This window comes from Hemicordylus capensis, chromosome 2, assembly GCF_027244095.1.
Source record: "Hemicordylus capensis ecotype Gifberg chromosome 2, rHemCap1.1.pri, whole genome shotgun sequence".
Taxonomy (NCBI): Eukaryota; Metazoa; Chordata; class Lepidosauria; order Squamata; family Cordylidae; genus Hemicordylus; species Hemicordylus capensis.
In genome coordinates, this window is record NC_069658.1 from 307398458 (window position 1) to 307414161 (window position 15704).

General features: G+C 42.1%; 1 protein-coding gene across 5 annotated transcripts in view; it reads right to left on the reverse strand.

Moving 5' to 3' along the window:
* Positions 1 to 15704, reverse strand: part of CACNA2D3 (calcium voltage-gated channel auxiliary subunit alpha2delta 3) — an 878040-nt gene that overhangs the window by 24623 nt on the left and 837713 nt on the right. For all 5 annotated transcript variants that reach the window (XM_053293293.1, XM_053293291.1, XM_053293290.1 and 2 more), the window contains one exon: positions 9757 to 9868. In XM_053293293.1, coding sequence (XP_053149268.1) covers positions 9757 to 9868 — 112 coding nt within the window. The remainder of the gene's footprint in view (positions 1 to 9756; positions 9869 to 15704) is intronic.

Genomic DNA, 15704 nt, shown 5'->3' on the forward strand with positions numbered 1-15704 from the left:
ACGTCTCTGGGTGGTTTACAACAGAATAAAAACAAAATAAAACATTCGTTAAGACAAAAATGGCGGGGAGGGGGACAGACATTACAACAATTTAAAAATTTTTAAATAATATTTTAAAACAGCATTAAAACCATTAAAACAACATTAATTAAAAGCCTGGGTGAAGAGATGTGTTTTTAAAGACTTTTAAAAAGCTGTCAGAGATGCGGAGGCTCTTATTTCACTAGGGAGCGCATTCCAAAGCCTTGGGGCAGCAGTGGAGAAGGCCCGTCCCTGAGTGGCCACCAGACGAGCCGGTGGCAGCTGCAGACGGACCTCTCCAGCAGATCTCAGTGGGCGGTGGGGTTCATGCCGAAGAAGGTGTTCCCTTAAATACCCTGGGCCCAAACTGTCTAGGGCTTTATAAGTTATCACCAGCACCTTGTATTTTGCCCAGAAACATATCGGCAGCCAGTGTAGCTCCTTCAATACAGGAGTTATATGGTCTTTCCGAGATGACCCAGAGACCAGTCTGGCTGCTGCATTCAGGACCAGCTGTAGTTTCTGGACTACGTACAAGGGCAGCCCCACATAGAGCGCATTACAGTAATCCAGTCTGGAGGTTACCAGCATATGTACCACTGTTTTGGGTCATTCACCTCAAGACATGGACACAGCTGGTGTATCAGCCGAAGCTGATAGAAGGCACTTCTGGCCACCGCCTCAACCTGGGACACCAGGCAGAGGCTCGGATCCAGAAGCACCCCTAGACTGCGTACGTGTTCCTTCTGGGAAAGTGTGACCCCATCCAGAACAGGCAGATCAAAATCATCTCTCGAGTTCCGACCCCGGACAATGAGTACCTCTGTCTTAGCCGGATTCAGTCTCAGCTTGTTATCCCTCATCCAGCCCATCACCGACTCCAGGCAGGCATTTAGGGAGGTTATGCCCTCTCCTGATGATGCTGACATGGAGAAATAGATTTGGGTGTCATCAGCATACTGGTAACACCCTGCACCAAATCTCCTGATGATCTCTCCCAGAAGTTTAATGTAGATATTAAACAACATTGGAGACAATATGGAGCCCTGGGGAACACCATACAAGAGTTCAGATTTTGAAGAACAGCAGTCTCCAAGGGACACCATCTGGAACCTGCCCGAGGGGTAGGAGCGGAACCACTGCAAAGCAGTGCCTCCAATTCCTAACCCCCTCAGACGCTCCAGAAGGATACTATGGTCGATAGTATCAAAAGCCGCCGAGAGGTCCAGAAGGAGTCACACTTCCTCTGTCAATTCCCAACTGAAGATCATCCATCAGGCCGACCAAGGCCGTCTCCACCCCATAGCCAGCCTGAAAGCCAGTTTGAAATGGGCCAAGATAATCAGTTTCATCCAAGACTGTATGGAGCTGGGAGGCCACCACCCTCTCAATTACTTTGCCCAGCCATGGAAGGTTGGAGACAGGCCTGTAGTTGTTCAAGTCCGAGGGATCCAGGGTAGGCTTCTTCAGAAGCGGTCTAATAATTGCCTCCTTAAGACAAGGAGGCATCCTACCTTCCTTCAGAGATGCATTTATAATCTCTACCAGGCCTTTTATAACAACTCCCCTGCCAGATAATATAAACCATGTCGGACAAGGGTCAAGAGAACAAGTGGTAGGCCGCACCATTCCAATCAGCTTGTCCACATCCTCAGGAGTCACAGACTGGAACTGATCCAACCTAATCACACAAGAGGAGTCGCTGGACACCTCCACTTATTATAGCATGAATTATATCATCCAAAGCCACCTCCAGACAGTTGGTGCCTCCCCCGACTCTGTGATGGCAGTTTAGGGAGGAAGACACCACCTTCGGTTAGAATAACTGTGAATTAGATGGAGGGCTAGCCTATAAGATGCTAGCCTATGAATCTGGATTTGCCACATCCAAATTCTATCAAGACAATACAGTGAAACATTAACCTTTTTCAGACATGCCAAAAAGATGGACACTGTACTCATGTACAGTTTCCTGAGAGTGCACCCAGAAGCCCCGCTGGTGTTAATGCTCCGAGAAGCATCACCTGCTCCACATTCTCTGAGCTTATGGCATTTGTCTGAAGAGGCAAATACTCTAAGTGTGATAGTGGTTGCTTATGTGAATAGTGCCCCAGCCTTCTGATCATGGAAGCAACTGCTATCATGCTTATGGCATTTCCCTCTTCAATCATAAGCTCTATGCCTGCATCAGATGCTAATTTTTAAATTTGTTTTTATGCTGGCTGATTTGTGTACAAGTAAACATTACATGAAAAGTTTGTATAATTTTCTTCATTCAGTTTTCTCAGATTCAGTCTGATTGGGATCTAAAATTAAGTGAGTGGACATTAAAAAAACTTGTCTGTTTGCGCATATGCACATGCCTTAGAGAGAACACTGGAGCACATCCACTGACTTTGTTAACTGTTCTCGTATGTGAGGCATGCTCATAGTCTCCTTTCCATAAGATCTAGAACTGGCATACAAGGTTGTGTCCCATCAAAAGACTACATCTTCCCTCCATCATGTATCAGTGTTCACCTTTAAAAAAAATAAATGCTGTTTTAAGAAGACCCATCTCTTCCTAAGCCCTCCTTAGGTCATTGGTCTTTTTCAAAGTACACATTTGCCTAAATGTATTTGTATGTGTGTACAGGAAGACTTCACTATTTGTGGGTCCAGCACTCGTAGTTTTGCATATCCACGGTTGGTTAATTAGTAGCTGACCTTGATATACACGAAAAATGGGTGGGTGGGGAAGGGCTAAACCTGCATATCTGTAGGTTGGGGTGGCCAGAAATGGGGTGACCTTAGAGGTCATTTCTGGCCACCATTTTGATTCCAGGAGCTTATTATAAAAAAAACAAAACAACAGGTCAAAACCAGCTATTTCTGGCAGAACGTCGGTCACTTGGGAGCATGGTAGGGCACTTGGAGGCATTATTTGGGTGTTATTTGGGGGTAAGAGAACCTATTTTCCTCTGACTATCAGCAATTTTGGCAGTCCCGGGATCGAACTCCTGGATTCCCAAAGGCCTCATGACCCAGCACTCCTAGATTTGCTATCCAGCCCCTGCCCTGCAGAACTGAACCCCTGTGTATAATAGGGTTCTCCTGTTACCTAGTAACCATTTTCTGTGGTTGTACTATATATATTTGTTTTTTCAAAACTCAATCTGACCTCTAGTCATGTATAGTGATCCATTGCTTTCTCTTCAGTATTCATTATATTTTTGTATCTTGTGAAAACTCTCAATAAGAAGAATTATTTTAAAAAACCTTCTAAAAAACTATCATTGCCCCAGTTCAGTTATGGTTAGCTATGATTAAGTTCCATTGAAACCAATGAAACAGATTCATTGCTGTGCTAGCTTGACTCAGCCTTACAACTTATTTTGCTGGTTACAATTTATTTTAGCTGGATTGGGGCCATTCTCTGATTCCATTATTACTATAATTGTCTACTATATGCCTTTAAAGCAACATCTTAAAAAACAGGTTAAGAATATCTACTGGAAAATATGAAAAGCAATGCACAAATTCCTTGTTTTGTATTCTTGTTGACAGCTGCAGATGCTCAAAATATATGGGCTGGTGTTTTTTCAGAATCTTTTAAAATAGAAGATTAATTGCAGAAGCAGTGGGATATAGAATATCAAAAATTATTGATTTGGCCTGCCAAACTATAACCACAAAGCATTCACATACTAATTCTTATTTTGTTTTAGGCTCCTAGATTCTTAGATCCCTATATTTTGGTAAATCATTTAAAACTGCAAGTCATGAATTACAAACAATTTCTTCCTATCAAGTGGAAAGAGAAAGAAAGAGAGAGGGAGGGAGGGGAAGGGGGAGGGAGAGGGAGAGAGAGAGAGAACTGGGCACATTATTTGTGTAAATCACTCCTTACTTGCTAACGTTGTTTCCTACCACAACCACCATTTGGATTGTGAAAGCTCCTTTTGGACAAGGGCCAGTCTTTTAGTTTGTGAAATCCTAATAAGAGCATGTAAATTTATAGGAACATAAGAAAAGCCCTGTTGGATGAGACCAAAGACCCACCCAGTCAAGAATTCTGTTTCCCACACTGGCCAACCTGAAGCTTCTTGGAAGCCCACAAGCAGCACATGAAGGCAGTGCCTACCCCATTGTTACCACCCAGAAGGTGGTTGTCAGAGGTGTAGTGTCTGTGAAATGTCATACATAACCATCATGCCTAATAGTCAGTGACAGATGAATTCACCATAAACTTGTATGCTCTCTAAATCCACCTAAGGTAGTAGCCATCATGACATCATGTGGAAGCATATTTCATAAATTAATTAGGTATAGTATAAAGGTATGATTGATTGATTGATTAAGTGCCATCAAGTCAGTGTCGACTCTTAGCGACCACATAGATAGATTCTCTCCAGGATGATCTGTCTTCAACTTGGCCTTGAAGATCTCTCAGTGGTGCATCCATTGCTGTCGTAATTGAGTCTATCCACTTTGCTGCTGGTTGTCCTCTTCTTCTCTTTCCTTCAACTTTCCCCAGCATTATAGACTTCTCAAGGGAGCTGGGTCTTCGCATAATGTGTCCGAAGTATGACAGTTTGAGCCTGGCCATTTGTGCCTCGAGTGAAAATTCTGGATTGATTTGTTCTATGATCCATTTGTTTTTTTCCTGGCTGTCCATGGTATCCTCAAAAGTCTTCTCCAGCACCAAAGTTTGAAAGCGTCAATGCCTTTTCTATCTTGCTTCTTCAAAGTCCAGCTTTCACATCCATAGAATGTCACGGGGGAAACCATTGTCCGAACAATTCTAATCTTTGTAGGTGTAGACACGTCACGGCATCTAAATATCCTTTCCAAGGCCTTCGTTGCTACCCTACCAAGTGCTAGTCTGCGGCGTATTTCTTGACTGCTGGATCCTTTACTGTTGACGGTCAATCCTAAAAGGCAGAAGCTATCCACCACTTCAATGTCTTTATGATCAATTCTGAGGCTGGTTGCTGAACCCTTGTCATTAGTTTAATTTTCTTTACATTTAGTTGTAGTCCCATTTTTTCACTGTGCTCCTTGACCTTCATTACTAGAGCTTGTAGATCATCCGCATTCTCAGCTATCAGAGTGGTGTCATCAGCATAGTGCAGGTTATTGATGTTTCTTCCCCCAACTTTAAAACCATGCTCACCTTCTTCTAATCCAGCTTCTCTCAGTATATGGTCAGCATATAAATTGAATAAGGAAGGAGAAAGTAGACAGCCTTGTCTTACTGCTTTGCCGATCTGGAACCAGTCTGTTTCACCATGTTCTGTCTGGACTGTGGCTTCCTGCCCTGTGTATAGGTTTCTCATGAGAACAATGAGATGTTCTGGGATGCCCATTTTCCTAAGGATAGTGCACAACTTGACATGGTTGACGCAATTGAAGTCTTTTCTGTAGTCCATAAAGCACTATTAACTTCTTTCTGGTATTCTTTGGCTTTCTCAATTATCTAGCGTGCATCAGCAATAATGTCTCTTATTCCTTGGCCTTTTCTGAAACCAGCTTGAACATCTGGCATTTTCCTTTCCACATAGGGCTCTAATTTGCACTGGATGATCCTGAGCATTATTTTGCTAGCATGGGGAATTAAGGATATTGTGCAATGGTTTGCGCAATCTGTTAAGTCTCCTTTCTTTGGTATGGGTATGTAGACTGATCTCTTCCAATCTGTTGGCCACTGTGTTGTTCTCCAAATTTGCTGGCATAGTTTGGCTAGAGCCTTGACTGATTCTTCTTCTGTTGCCTGCCATATTTCTGTAGCTATTCCATCAATTCCTGTAGCTCCTGTAAAGGTATACCTGCTCTGAATCTCTTCAATTTCAGTGGATGACCCGAAGTTCTATGAATCCTCATAGGGATTCATTATGAGGAAATCTTATTAGACACTAAAGAGTCTAAATTTCTAGAACATCAACTAAGTATTATACCCCACTGCCTTGCAGGTGGGAGGGTGGTGTGGTTGGCACATGGCAGTTGACAGTCGGCACTGTCCAAAGACAGTCAAAATGAATAGAAAAAATGAAGGTGGTAATGAATCCTCAAAGGGATTCATTGAGGAAAAGTTATTATACACCAAAAAATCCAAATACTTGAAAAATAGTGATCACAAATTTGGCTCCATAACTCCACTTCTACAAGGGCTAGAGCTTAGCTTTTTTTTTTTTTTTTCCTTAATGAAAGCTGGGAATCTGGGGAAATTAACAGGAGGAATCTGAATCTCAAATGATTTGAATCAAATCTGGTGCAATTCGATTTGGACCCGAATCTAGTCAATGGAGCACAGATGTGATTTGTTCTGTCTCCAAATCGCCCGAATCAGCTAGATTCGGGTACAAATTGATTTGTACCCGAATCAATTCGCACATCTCTACTATGCAGTATACATGTACATGTTTATTATCTAGAGGTGCTATGTATTTAATTGACTACATGCAGGCTGGGGGCAGGACCTGACACTGCAATCCCACACAGAATTTCTTTCCCTCCCAATGGCCTGAGACTTGATTAAAACTTCCAGTCCCCAGCAGAGAAAGATGCTACGTGCCTCTATGGGAGACCTTCCCCACCACTGCCTCCCCCACCCCTACCCCAAAACTCTGCTTTGGGAAGGGGGAAGACAAAGTGCAGGGAAGGATAGGACTACGAGTCCCACAGTCCTCAGTATGCTATTCTCTCCGAGGAGAAGGCTTTCCATCTGAGTCACAGGGTTACTTTAGACATACCTTTTGAGGTGATAAAGTCATCTGAGGCAACTCTAACTCCTCTGAATTCATGAACAGAATCTTTTTTATGAGAGAGCCCCTACTTAGTCCACATTTAATGGCTATAGATTAGATCTTGAGCCTAGTTGTGGTCTGCAGTTTTTTCTCTTGGGAATTTTTATATAAATCACTTCCACCCTCCAGTGTGAAATTTGCGGTAGCAGAGTCATGTGAGAACACTGCACCATCAGAAACAGTGTATTCAAATCAGCTCTAAGCCACAATTTGTTGATTGTTAATGCCAGTAATTGAATAAATTGCACAGTGAAAAGTGTTCCCATGAGTTTCTAACGCGTATTAAAGTTATTATTATTTTTTGGTTTACCATCAGAGAAAAATAATTGATGTTTTGAGATCAGTGTATAACAGAAGTTTTCTTTCCATTATGGAATACAAAACCATTTTCTATGAATATTATCTTACTGTATTATTTTTAAAATACTATAATTTTCAGTAAACTCAGTTCCCAACTTAATGTCATCTGAGTACTGCTGGATTGTATTATTTCCTCTGACCTGAATTTACTTTCAAAATTATCAGCTGCAAAGTTTTTTTTCATTTGAGGAGAAAACTGCTCTTGTTAAATTACATCTCTCTTAATTTAACTGAAGCCTTTGAAGGACTCCAATATAAATAATTTTTGATAGATAGATAGATAGATAGATAGATGTCTTTAACTGGGCACCAGACCCTAAATGTTCCATCTGCAATATACACTAAATGCAAAATAGACACTAATTGTATGTACTAAAAATATCCCCCCAATTCTCCTTCAAAGGAGGGCAGTCTAGTAACTTGTTCTTTCTTTCAAGTGTCATGATATTCCTCTCATGACATCCTCTCTCCTTTCCCCTTCACTTTCATGCATGAGGAGAGGAGATCAGAAGCTTCTGCTTCTAGTTTGCAGCAAACCATATTTTAGCAAGACTCTTTAGACAGACAAGGACATGCCAGGATTGGCCATTTCAAGCAGGCACACATAGGATTGGACTGCACATTACAAAGCTTCTCGTGTCCAGTAATTCAAGCCAGCTGGTTAACACATGTACTCTGCTCGCACAAGCAGAGTCAAATGGGATGTTTTGCTTGCTGGGGTCAGAGAGAGGAGGAAAAGAGATAAGAAATTTTATTTAATAATGTTGCTTAGCTGGCAATATGAATATTGATAAAAACTCTTAAAGGAAAGCAAAAGAAGCATTGATCAGCACACTACATTAAGGACCAAAACAGCTTAGTTATAATATAATTGACGAGAGACAAGACATTGCCAGTTCGGAAGGCACAATAGGATGATTTACACATTGTATAACATGCTTGTATTTTTGTATGAACAACTGTACATGCATTTGATTTAAAAGTCAATGGCTGATATCCTAATGAAGCACACATATTAGTGGGGTCTGTAAGAACAACTCAGGAGCCCTCACATAGCTCCCCCATTCCCCTACTGTTGTGCAAGAGGACTAATGTACCTGAGCACTGCTTGCATTCTAGAAATGCTCTGGAAGATCAGAAAGATATTGCTGACACACAGTCATGGTGTAGCCATAATTGAGCAAATGGGTTCAAAGAACCTGGGGCCTCCAGCTCCTGAGGGCCCCCTAGGTCCACCCCTCCCTATTTTCTTCATTATCTCCTTCACTCTGAGGGGCCTCCAGGGAGAGGGGCGAACATGGGCCTCCTCTCCCCTAGTGATGCCCCTGCACTTAGTGACATGTTTGTACTCTTACTGAGCACTTCCGGAGGGCAGTACTCAGAAGTATTAGTGGTCTTGCACAATAGCATGAGTGCAGGAGGACTGGGGAAGCTCTGCAACAGCTCCCAGCGAATCCCTGCAGACTTTCCTAATGTGTGTACTTCATCAGTCAGGATGTTAGCCATTAACAGACTGGGTCCCTTGAAGAGGAGTACAGCTTGCATGTACAACTGTATGTGTATTTAACGTAATGTGCTAATTAAGCTAAAGACGTTGAACTTTGACTGTCTTTATATCCTGAGGACCAGGAGGAAGACTACACTCCAAGGGCATACTCCTGCAGGTTCCCAATGGGACTAGCCATCCAAGACAAGAGCTTCTCTGCCCAAGACTGTCGTCCTAGCTTTGGTAACTATGTAGACATATAGAGGCTCTTCCCACAAGCGGTTAACCTGCTTAAGTAACCCTCCCCTAAGCCCCGGTTAACAGAGTGAGTGCTTCGTTAACCCAGACTCTACAATCGTGAGTTGCTGCGGCACGGCTCTGCACCGTGGCAACTCACAAGTAGACCCCCAACCGGGAGGCTTAAAAGCAGCCTCCTGGCTCGGGGGTCTCTCCAGCATGCCCTGCGTGCTTGTGCAGGGCATGCTGGAGCTTATGGGGGCTGCGCGGCCCCCGATCTCCCCAGCCCCCACTGGCTCCATAACAGCCTCTCTCCGCTCTCCCCGCAAAGCCCATCCAGGCTTTTCTCACTGATTGTGAGAAGAGCCTCGTAGTGTTGTCTTTTGATAGCTTTTACTACTACTATAGCTAGCTAAGTTATAGCTACTATGATAGCTACTAAGAGATTTGTAATGAGCCTACTTTTGACGAAATCAGAAGGAGATGCTGTTTCTCAATTTATGATTCAATTGTTTGAATAAGGGATCAGTCACACACCAGGTCCTTTAGAGATAACATATCGATCTTACTGTGGTTCAGCCAGGCTCTCATGCTATTGTTGGTTCTTCTGACATGTGAAGCCTTGGTGGACAGGACCACATGGAAGCCTTCTGCCCCAAGTTAAGGTAACATATTTATATATATACAAATACATTTCCTAGTTTACTCAGTAAATACTTACTTTCAATTATGAACACCAAACTTTAAACATTATCCACTCTCACATGATTAGGCTAGAATAATTGTGACAGCTAGTAGTGCAGGCTGTTGGTGTGAAGTTTAGAATTTTAGACCCAGTTTTGTGGGGGGTGGGAATTAAGTACTTACTTGAAACAATCATCGCAATCAATATTGCCTGTGGTCTCCTTGATTGTGCGTTCAGAAACAAAGGCTGGATATTCGGTGTCACAAGGCTCTAGGGTTTGTTTCAATCGCTGAGCTAAAGCAAATAAAAGAGATTGATGGAATTTGGTAATAACTTCACTCAACATTCTACAGTATGAGACACTATACCAAATGCCTTACAGTGGATGAAAACATTACTCTGCTTCTGCCACCCTGTGAATTTTATAGGTAATGCATAATGCTTTGTTTTGTAATTAACAAAATGCATTTATAAAGAGGATGCAATTTTCTAAGGGATGTTTTAAAATAGATACTTATACATTGCCTTTAATTGGTTTTACAGTATCTTCCATTTTTACAATGGTAAAAATGTGAGGTATATACACTTGTGAGGTATATACAGTTTTCTGATCCAAGCTAAAATATATGTATATATCTAAAACCCTTCAATTTCAGATAAGACTTAAGACTAGTCCCACTTATACTATAAAAAAGTACAAAAATTCAGTGTGGTCACCTTCACTTTAGCTTTGTACCACTATGATACACTTCAAACACTCTCCTATATCATCCTGCCTTTGCAGGTTAGCCTCTGCGTAGCCAGAGTTTCCATTCTTTTTTCACATCCACATTTATCTCACCAAAAACCATTCCATACACAACCATTTAACAGGTGTACCTTCAGTAGTTACTGGGGCCATTCACATTTATTTATTTTATTTTATTTATTACATTTATATCACACTCTTCCTACAAGAAGCCCAGAGCAGTGTACATGGTTACGTTTATCCTCACAACAACCCTGTGAGGTAGGTTAGGCTGAGAGACATGCTACTGGCCCAGAGTCACCCAGTGAGTTTCTTGGCTAAGTGGGAATTTGAACTCAGGTCTCTCTGGTCCTAGTCCAACCCTCTACCCACTACACCACACTTGTGTAGAGCTGGTCTTGTGGAAGCAAGCATGACTTGTCCCCTTAGCTAAGCAGGTTTCACCCTGGTTGCATATGAAAGGGAGACTAGAAGTGTGAGGACTGTAAGATATTCCCCTCAGGTGATGGAGCTGCTCTGGGAAGAGCAGAAGGTTCCAAATTCCCTCCCTGGCAGCATCTCCAAGATAGGGCTGAGAGAGATTCCTGCCTGCAACCTTGGAGAAGCTGCTGCCAGTCTGTGAAGACAATATTGAGCTAGATAGACCATTGGTCTGAATCAGTATATGGCAGCTTCCTATATTCCTATGTCATTCACATGTCAAGGAAGCAGGTAGGGGGAAGGTACCTTTCCCCCAGATGACCCATTAACTGTTTCTGGGAGTGCAGACCATGCTCCCAGATGATCTGCTGCTGCACCAGGCAGCGCAGAGCTCAGGAGGCCAGGACGACACATCCTGGCCTCTGGGTATCCCACAATGCACCATGCACTGAGCACAGTGCATTGGGGGAATCCCCCCAGGAGATGGGTGCCCTAGGCAGCCATCTCCATGTCTCCTCAGGCTGGATGCAGTCCGAGAAGACACACAATCCTGCAGCCTGGGTTAACGGCACAGTGGCACAGTTAACTCAGGCTAAAAGCTAGGCTAAGAATCTGGGCTAGGTGATCCCAGCGGTTCTCATGTGCAGCTTATCCTGGGCTGGGCTTCTCTAGTCTGGGTTTGGCTGCACATGAGAACAGCCTCATTGTCACATATACTAAATATACCAAAGATTATTGAAGATGTATTTGTAAAATGGCTGCATAGAGGTAGTTTTGGATGTGAAAAAAGAATGTACTTTTTATAGCATGACTGTAAATGGGACTCATCTTAAGCCTCATTTCAGATGAAGTGGTTTGGATATTTAAAATTGCTTGGGTTGTTATAAATTTATTAAAAGTATTGTTGGGTTTTGTTTTGCCTATTCTGTGGCTGCAGCAACAAATGGAGTTCATTTTGTTGTTTCTAGACAGTGTCTTCTTTGTCCATGGAATGTGCTAGTTAGGACTGCACAATCAGTTCTTTTCCCCGCAGTCCCACAAATCCAAGTATAATTTATTTAAAGGATTTCTATTCTGACTTTCTGAAGCATACACATGGAAACTTTCAGGAATTAAAAATAAAATAAAATTATAAAATATAATCTAAAAACAGTCAAATCCAACTATCCCATAACAATACAATACAGTACTCAAGGACACCATTCTCAAGAGCTGATTTAAGGCATGTTAAAAACAGTTTTGGAGAGATAGGTTTTTTGCTGGTGACTAAGGGATACATAATCTAGCTGCCACTACTACTGCTACTACAAGTAATATACAGCTTTTCAACAAAAGTTCTCAAAGCAGCTTATAAATAAATAAATAAATAAATAAATAAATAAATAAGGCAGGCTCCCTGTCTCAAAGGGGCTCACAATCTACAAAGAAACATAAGGTTTGTGCTGGGGTTGGGTAGGGCCAGTTGCTCTCTCCCTGTTAAAAAAAGAAAATCAATATTTTAAGACAGCCCTCTGATGAACACCAGCCAATTGCCCTGCAAACAAAGGGGATGGAAACAAAACAGGATCACCCCCAAATAAAGTAGTGATTTCTGCATACTTGAGGAACTGACTTGATACACAGAAGTATACAGTATACATCTGTAAATAAAAATTCTTTTTTAAAAAAACTAATGAAATATCGAAGGCATAGAAATAAGCACATACTATATCACATCTCATTGTCTGGAGAGGGAGAGCTCCACTCATCATGGTTACCTTTTGTTTTGGTGCAGGAGAGTACACGCTACTGTTGCTCAACCACAGTTACACGAAAAGACTGGATTTCTCCATCGTTATCAATGGTCAGCTCTCACTTTGCCCCAAGGTGAAAACAGTCTAAAGGGACCAGAATTCACGCAGGCTACATGCGTTTATTATTAATGAGTCACGGTTGACAGCAGCCAACCAGTGGTGGCACAGAGGGGGGGATTGAGGGGGGTACACAGGGAGGCTTAGTGCATTTTTGAGTGGGCAAGCTGTGCCCCACACATTAGGTTTCTGAAAATGAAATGATAATATGAGGTCATTCACATGACTGGGCAGGCAGGGTGGTGGATGGGCAGGGGGGAAAGTCTGGTTGTGGCTGGTGGTGGATGGGCAGGGGGGAAAGGCTGGCCTCAGATAAGTGCTGGACTCCTGCTAGGAGCACACTTCCAGACAATCTGTACTGCACACAGTACAGCACACAGTACAGCTCCACAGTGTGGAGCTCCTGAGGCCAGGATGAAGCGCCCGGCCACCAGAGATCCCACAATGCACCACATGAAATGCACAATGCATTGGGGGATTCCCCCAGGAGACAGGCACTGTAGGTGAACATAGCCCCGGTGAACACAAGATCCGGGAGCCCACGTTAAGGGCTCGCTTGAGCTCTTAAGGCTGTCTAAGAGCTGGGCTTCAAAGTAGGGCTAGCCGGTGCTGTCCTGATGGGATCAGGCCTGATCCCACTGGTTCTCATGTGCAACCTAAACCAGGCTGGGCTTCCCTGGGTGTGAGATTTAGGGTGTGTGTGAGAATAATATTTCACATTAACACTATCATCCTGCTCATATTTTCTCTGAAATAAGTCCTATTGATTTTGATGAAGTTAAATGATTTTTAAAAAAAATTTAACAAATATTAACCAACTATATTCAGTTAGGAAAAACGCTTCCAAATAGGCTAGATTTCCTACACATTTTTTTTTTAATGTAACAATTTAGGTAGTCAGGACAGAACACTAGTGATGTATTTCTGCAATTCTATTCATGTTTATTTGAAAGTAAGCTTCATTAAACTATGAAGGAAAATTGGAAGAGAGCCTATAATCAGCTACCTTTCAGCTCCAAAGTTCTATCACTGGTCTGGAAATGAACCCATGGGGCACTGCTCTCTCTATATTTGTAAATATTATAATATTCTTCAAATAGTTAAATAGATAATAATATTTTGTATATATTCATTAAGGAAAAAGGGAAGGAAAGATTGTGCCGTCAAGTCCGTGTCGACTCCGAGCAATCTCATTCCATGTGATTTTCTTGGTAGAACACAGGAGTGGTTTATCAGTGCCTCCTCCCGTGCAGTAGGAGATGATGCCTTTCAGCATCTTCCTATAGCGCTGCTGCCCAATATAGGTGACTACAAATGTATTGAATAGGCACAGTCTGGGAAGCACACCGGCGGAGATTTGAACCAACAGCCTCTTGCACTCTAGAAAAGCTGCTTCCCTGCTGTTCCACTGCAGCTGATATTTATTAAATTCAATATACATCTATATTATATTAGATGATAATAAAGAAAAGCACCCTGAGACTAAGAATGTGACTTTCCTTTAAGGATTCCAAGAAATGTGGGTGGGAGAAGCTACTTGTCTGAGGGGGCATTCGCCCATCTTTGCTTTCACCCCTGGAGTCACCCTTAGCAATAGCAATAGCACTTACATTTATATACCGCTCTATAGCTGGAGCTCTCTAAGCGGTTTACAATGATTTTAGCATATTGCCCCCAACATTCTGGGTACCCTTGCCCAGTCAAACAAAAAGACTGCCTAGATATGGCAGTTATACTTATTCTAGTAGCACCAGTATGAGGCTGGCAAGGCCAGGCTTAACACCTGCCCTTTTTCCTTCCCAAGTATGCTATTTTCTGGCTGGCTGGTTCAAGACTCAGCATTGTTGCAGATTATTTTTATTTATTTTTACAGTTACCGGTATATCCCACTTTTCCTCAGAAGTGCCCGGAGCATCGTACATGGTTACTTTTATCCTCACAACAACCCTGTGAGGCTTAGAGTTCAGTGACTAGCCCAAAGTCACCCAGTGAGTTCCATGGCTGAATGGGGATTTGAACTCAGGCCTCCCTGCTCCTAGTCCAGCACTCTAACCACTATGCTACACTGCCTAACTCATATGTAATTATATTCCCAATCAGCTATCAATATAAGTACGATCCTGACAACATCTTTTTATATGATGAAATTTTCAGAAATTAAATTGTAGGTTATTTTCATGTGCATATGCCAATTGTACATATCTTTTTGTCTGCCTAATTATCTCCATGTTGTATTATAATTACTTGCTATGTGGTAATCGATCAAAGAGCACCCAATGCCATAGCATTGCTGAAGTTAAGCAGGATCTGGATCTGCATGAGAGGCTCCTATGAGCTCTGTGTAGGCCACCTTAGCTTTGGAAAGGGATAGATGTATAATAAATAAATAGTTCCAAGTATTTTCTTTGTGATCTGTAAGCTATTTCTATGAAAGACATAAAGATCAGGCTACACTGAGTGCTCTGTTCAGTAAAATATACCAGATTAATTTAAATCTCATTAGAATAGGTGGAGAAGAGATTTCACCATCTGGCTTTCTGAACTTGCTCTCTTTAATGTCTGCTCACCAACACTCATATAACTGCCAGCTCACCCAGTTCTAAACTAAACACAAGCTGCATTAAAATGATACCTTTCTAGTGTTCAGGATGAAGGGGTACTTTCCAGCCTCCTAGTAATTAAAGAAAGGAGCAGGTGTAGTGTATAATTACATGCTCTGCTTTCAGCTATATGTGAATGAATATTCCTGTGATGGAGTATCTTTATCTAGTGAGGTAATGGCAAACCTTTTCCTTTAAGGAAGGAAGGTTGCAAGTTAATAATACTGTTACAGCTGTAAACACACATTTATTTCCATTTGTTCTAAGGAAAAGAGCCTTTGACTGAAAAGCCATTTCACTGGACATTGTGAGACAGGGCAAACTATGTCATTTGTAGGGGTCATATCAGGATACTACATGGTCATATTGGCACTGGCCCCAATCCTGGGAACCAAGAGTGCAACAGAGGGCTATGAACAGCTCCATCTGAAGTATACTTCCTACTCCTTCTAATAACTTTGTTAGTGATGGAGGTTATTGAATAATAGCAAAAGATTTGCTCATAATTATGA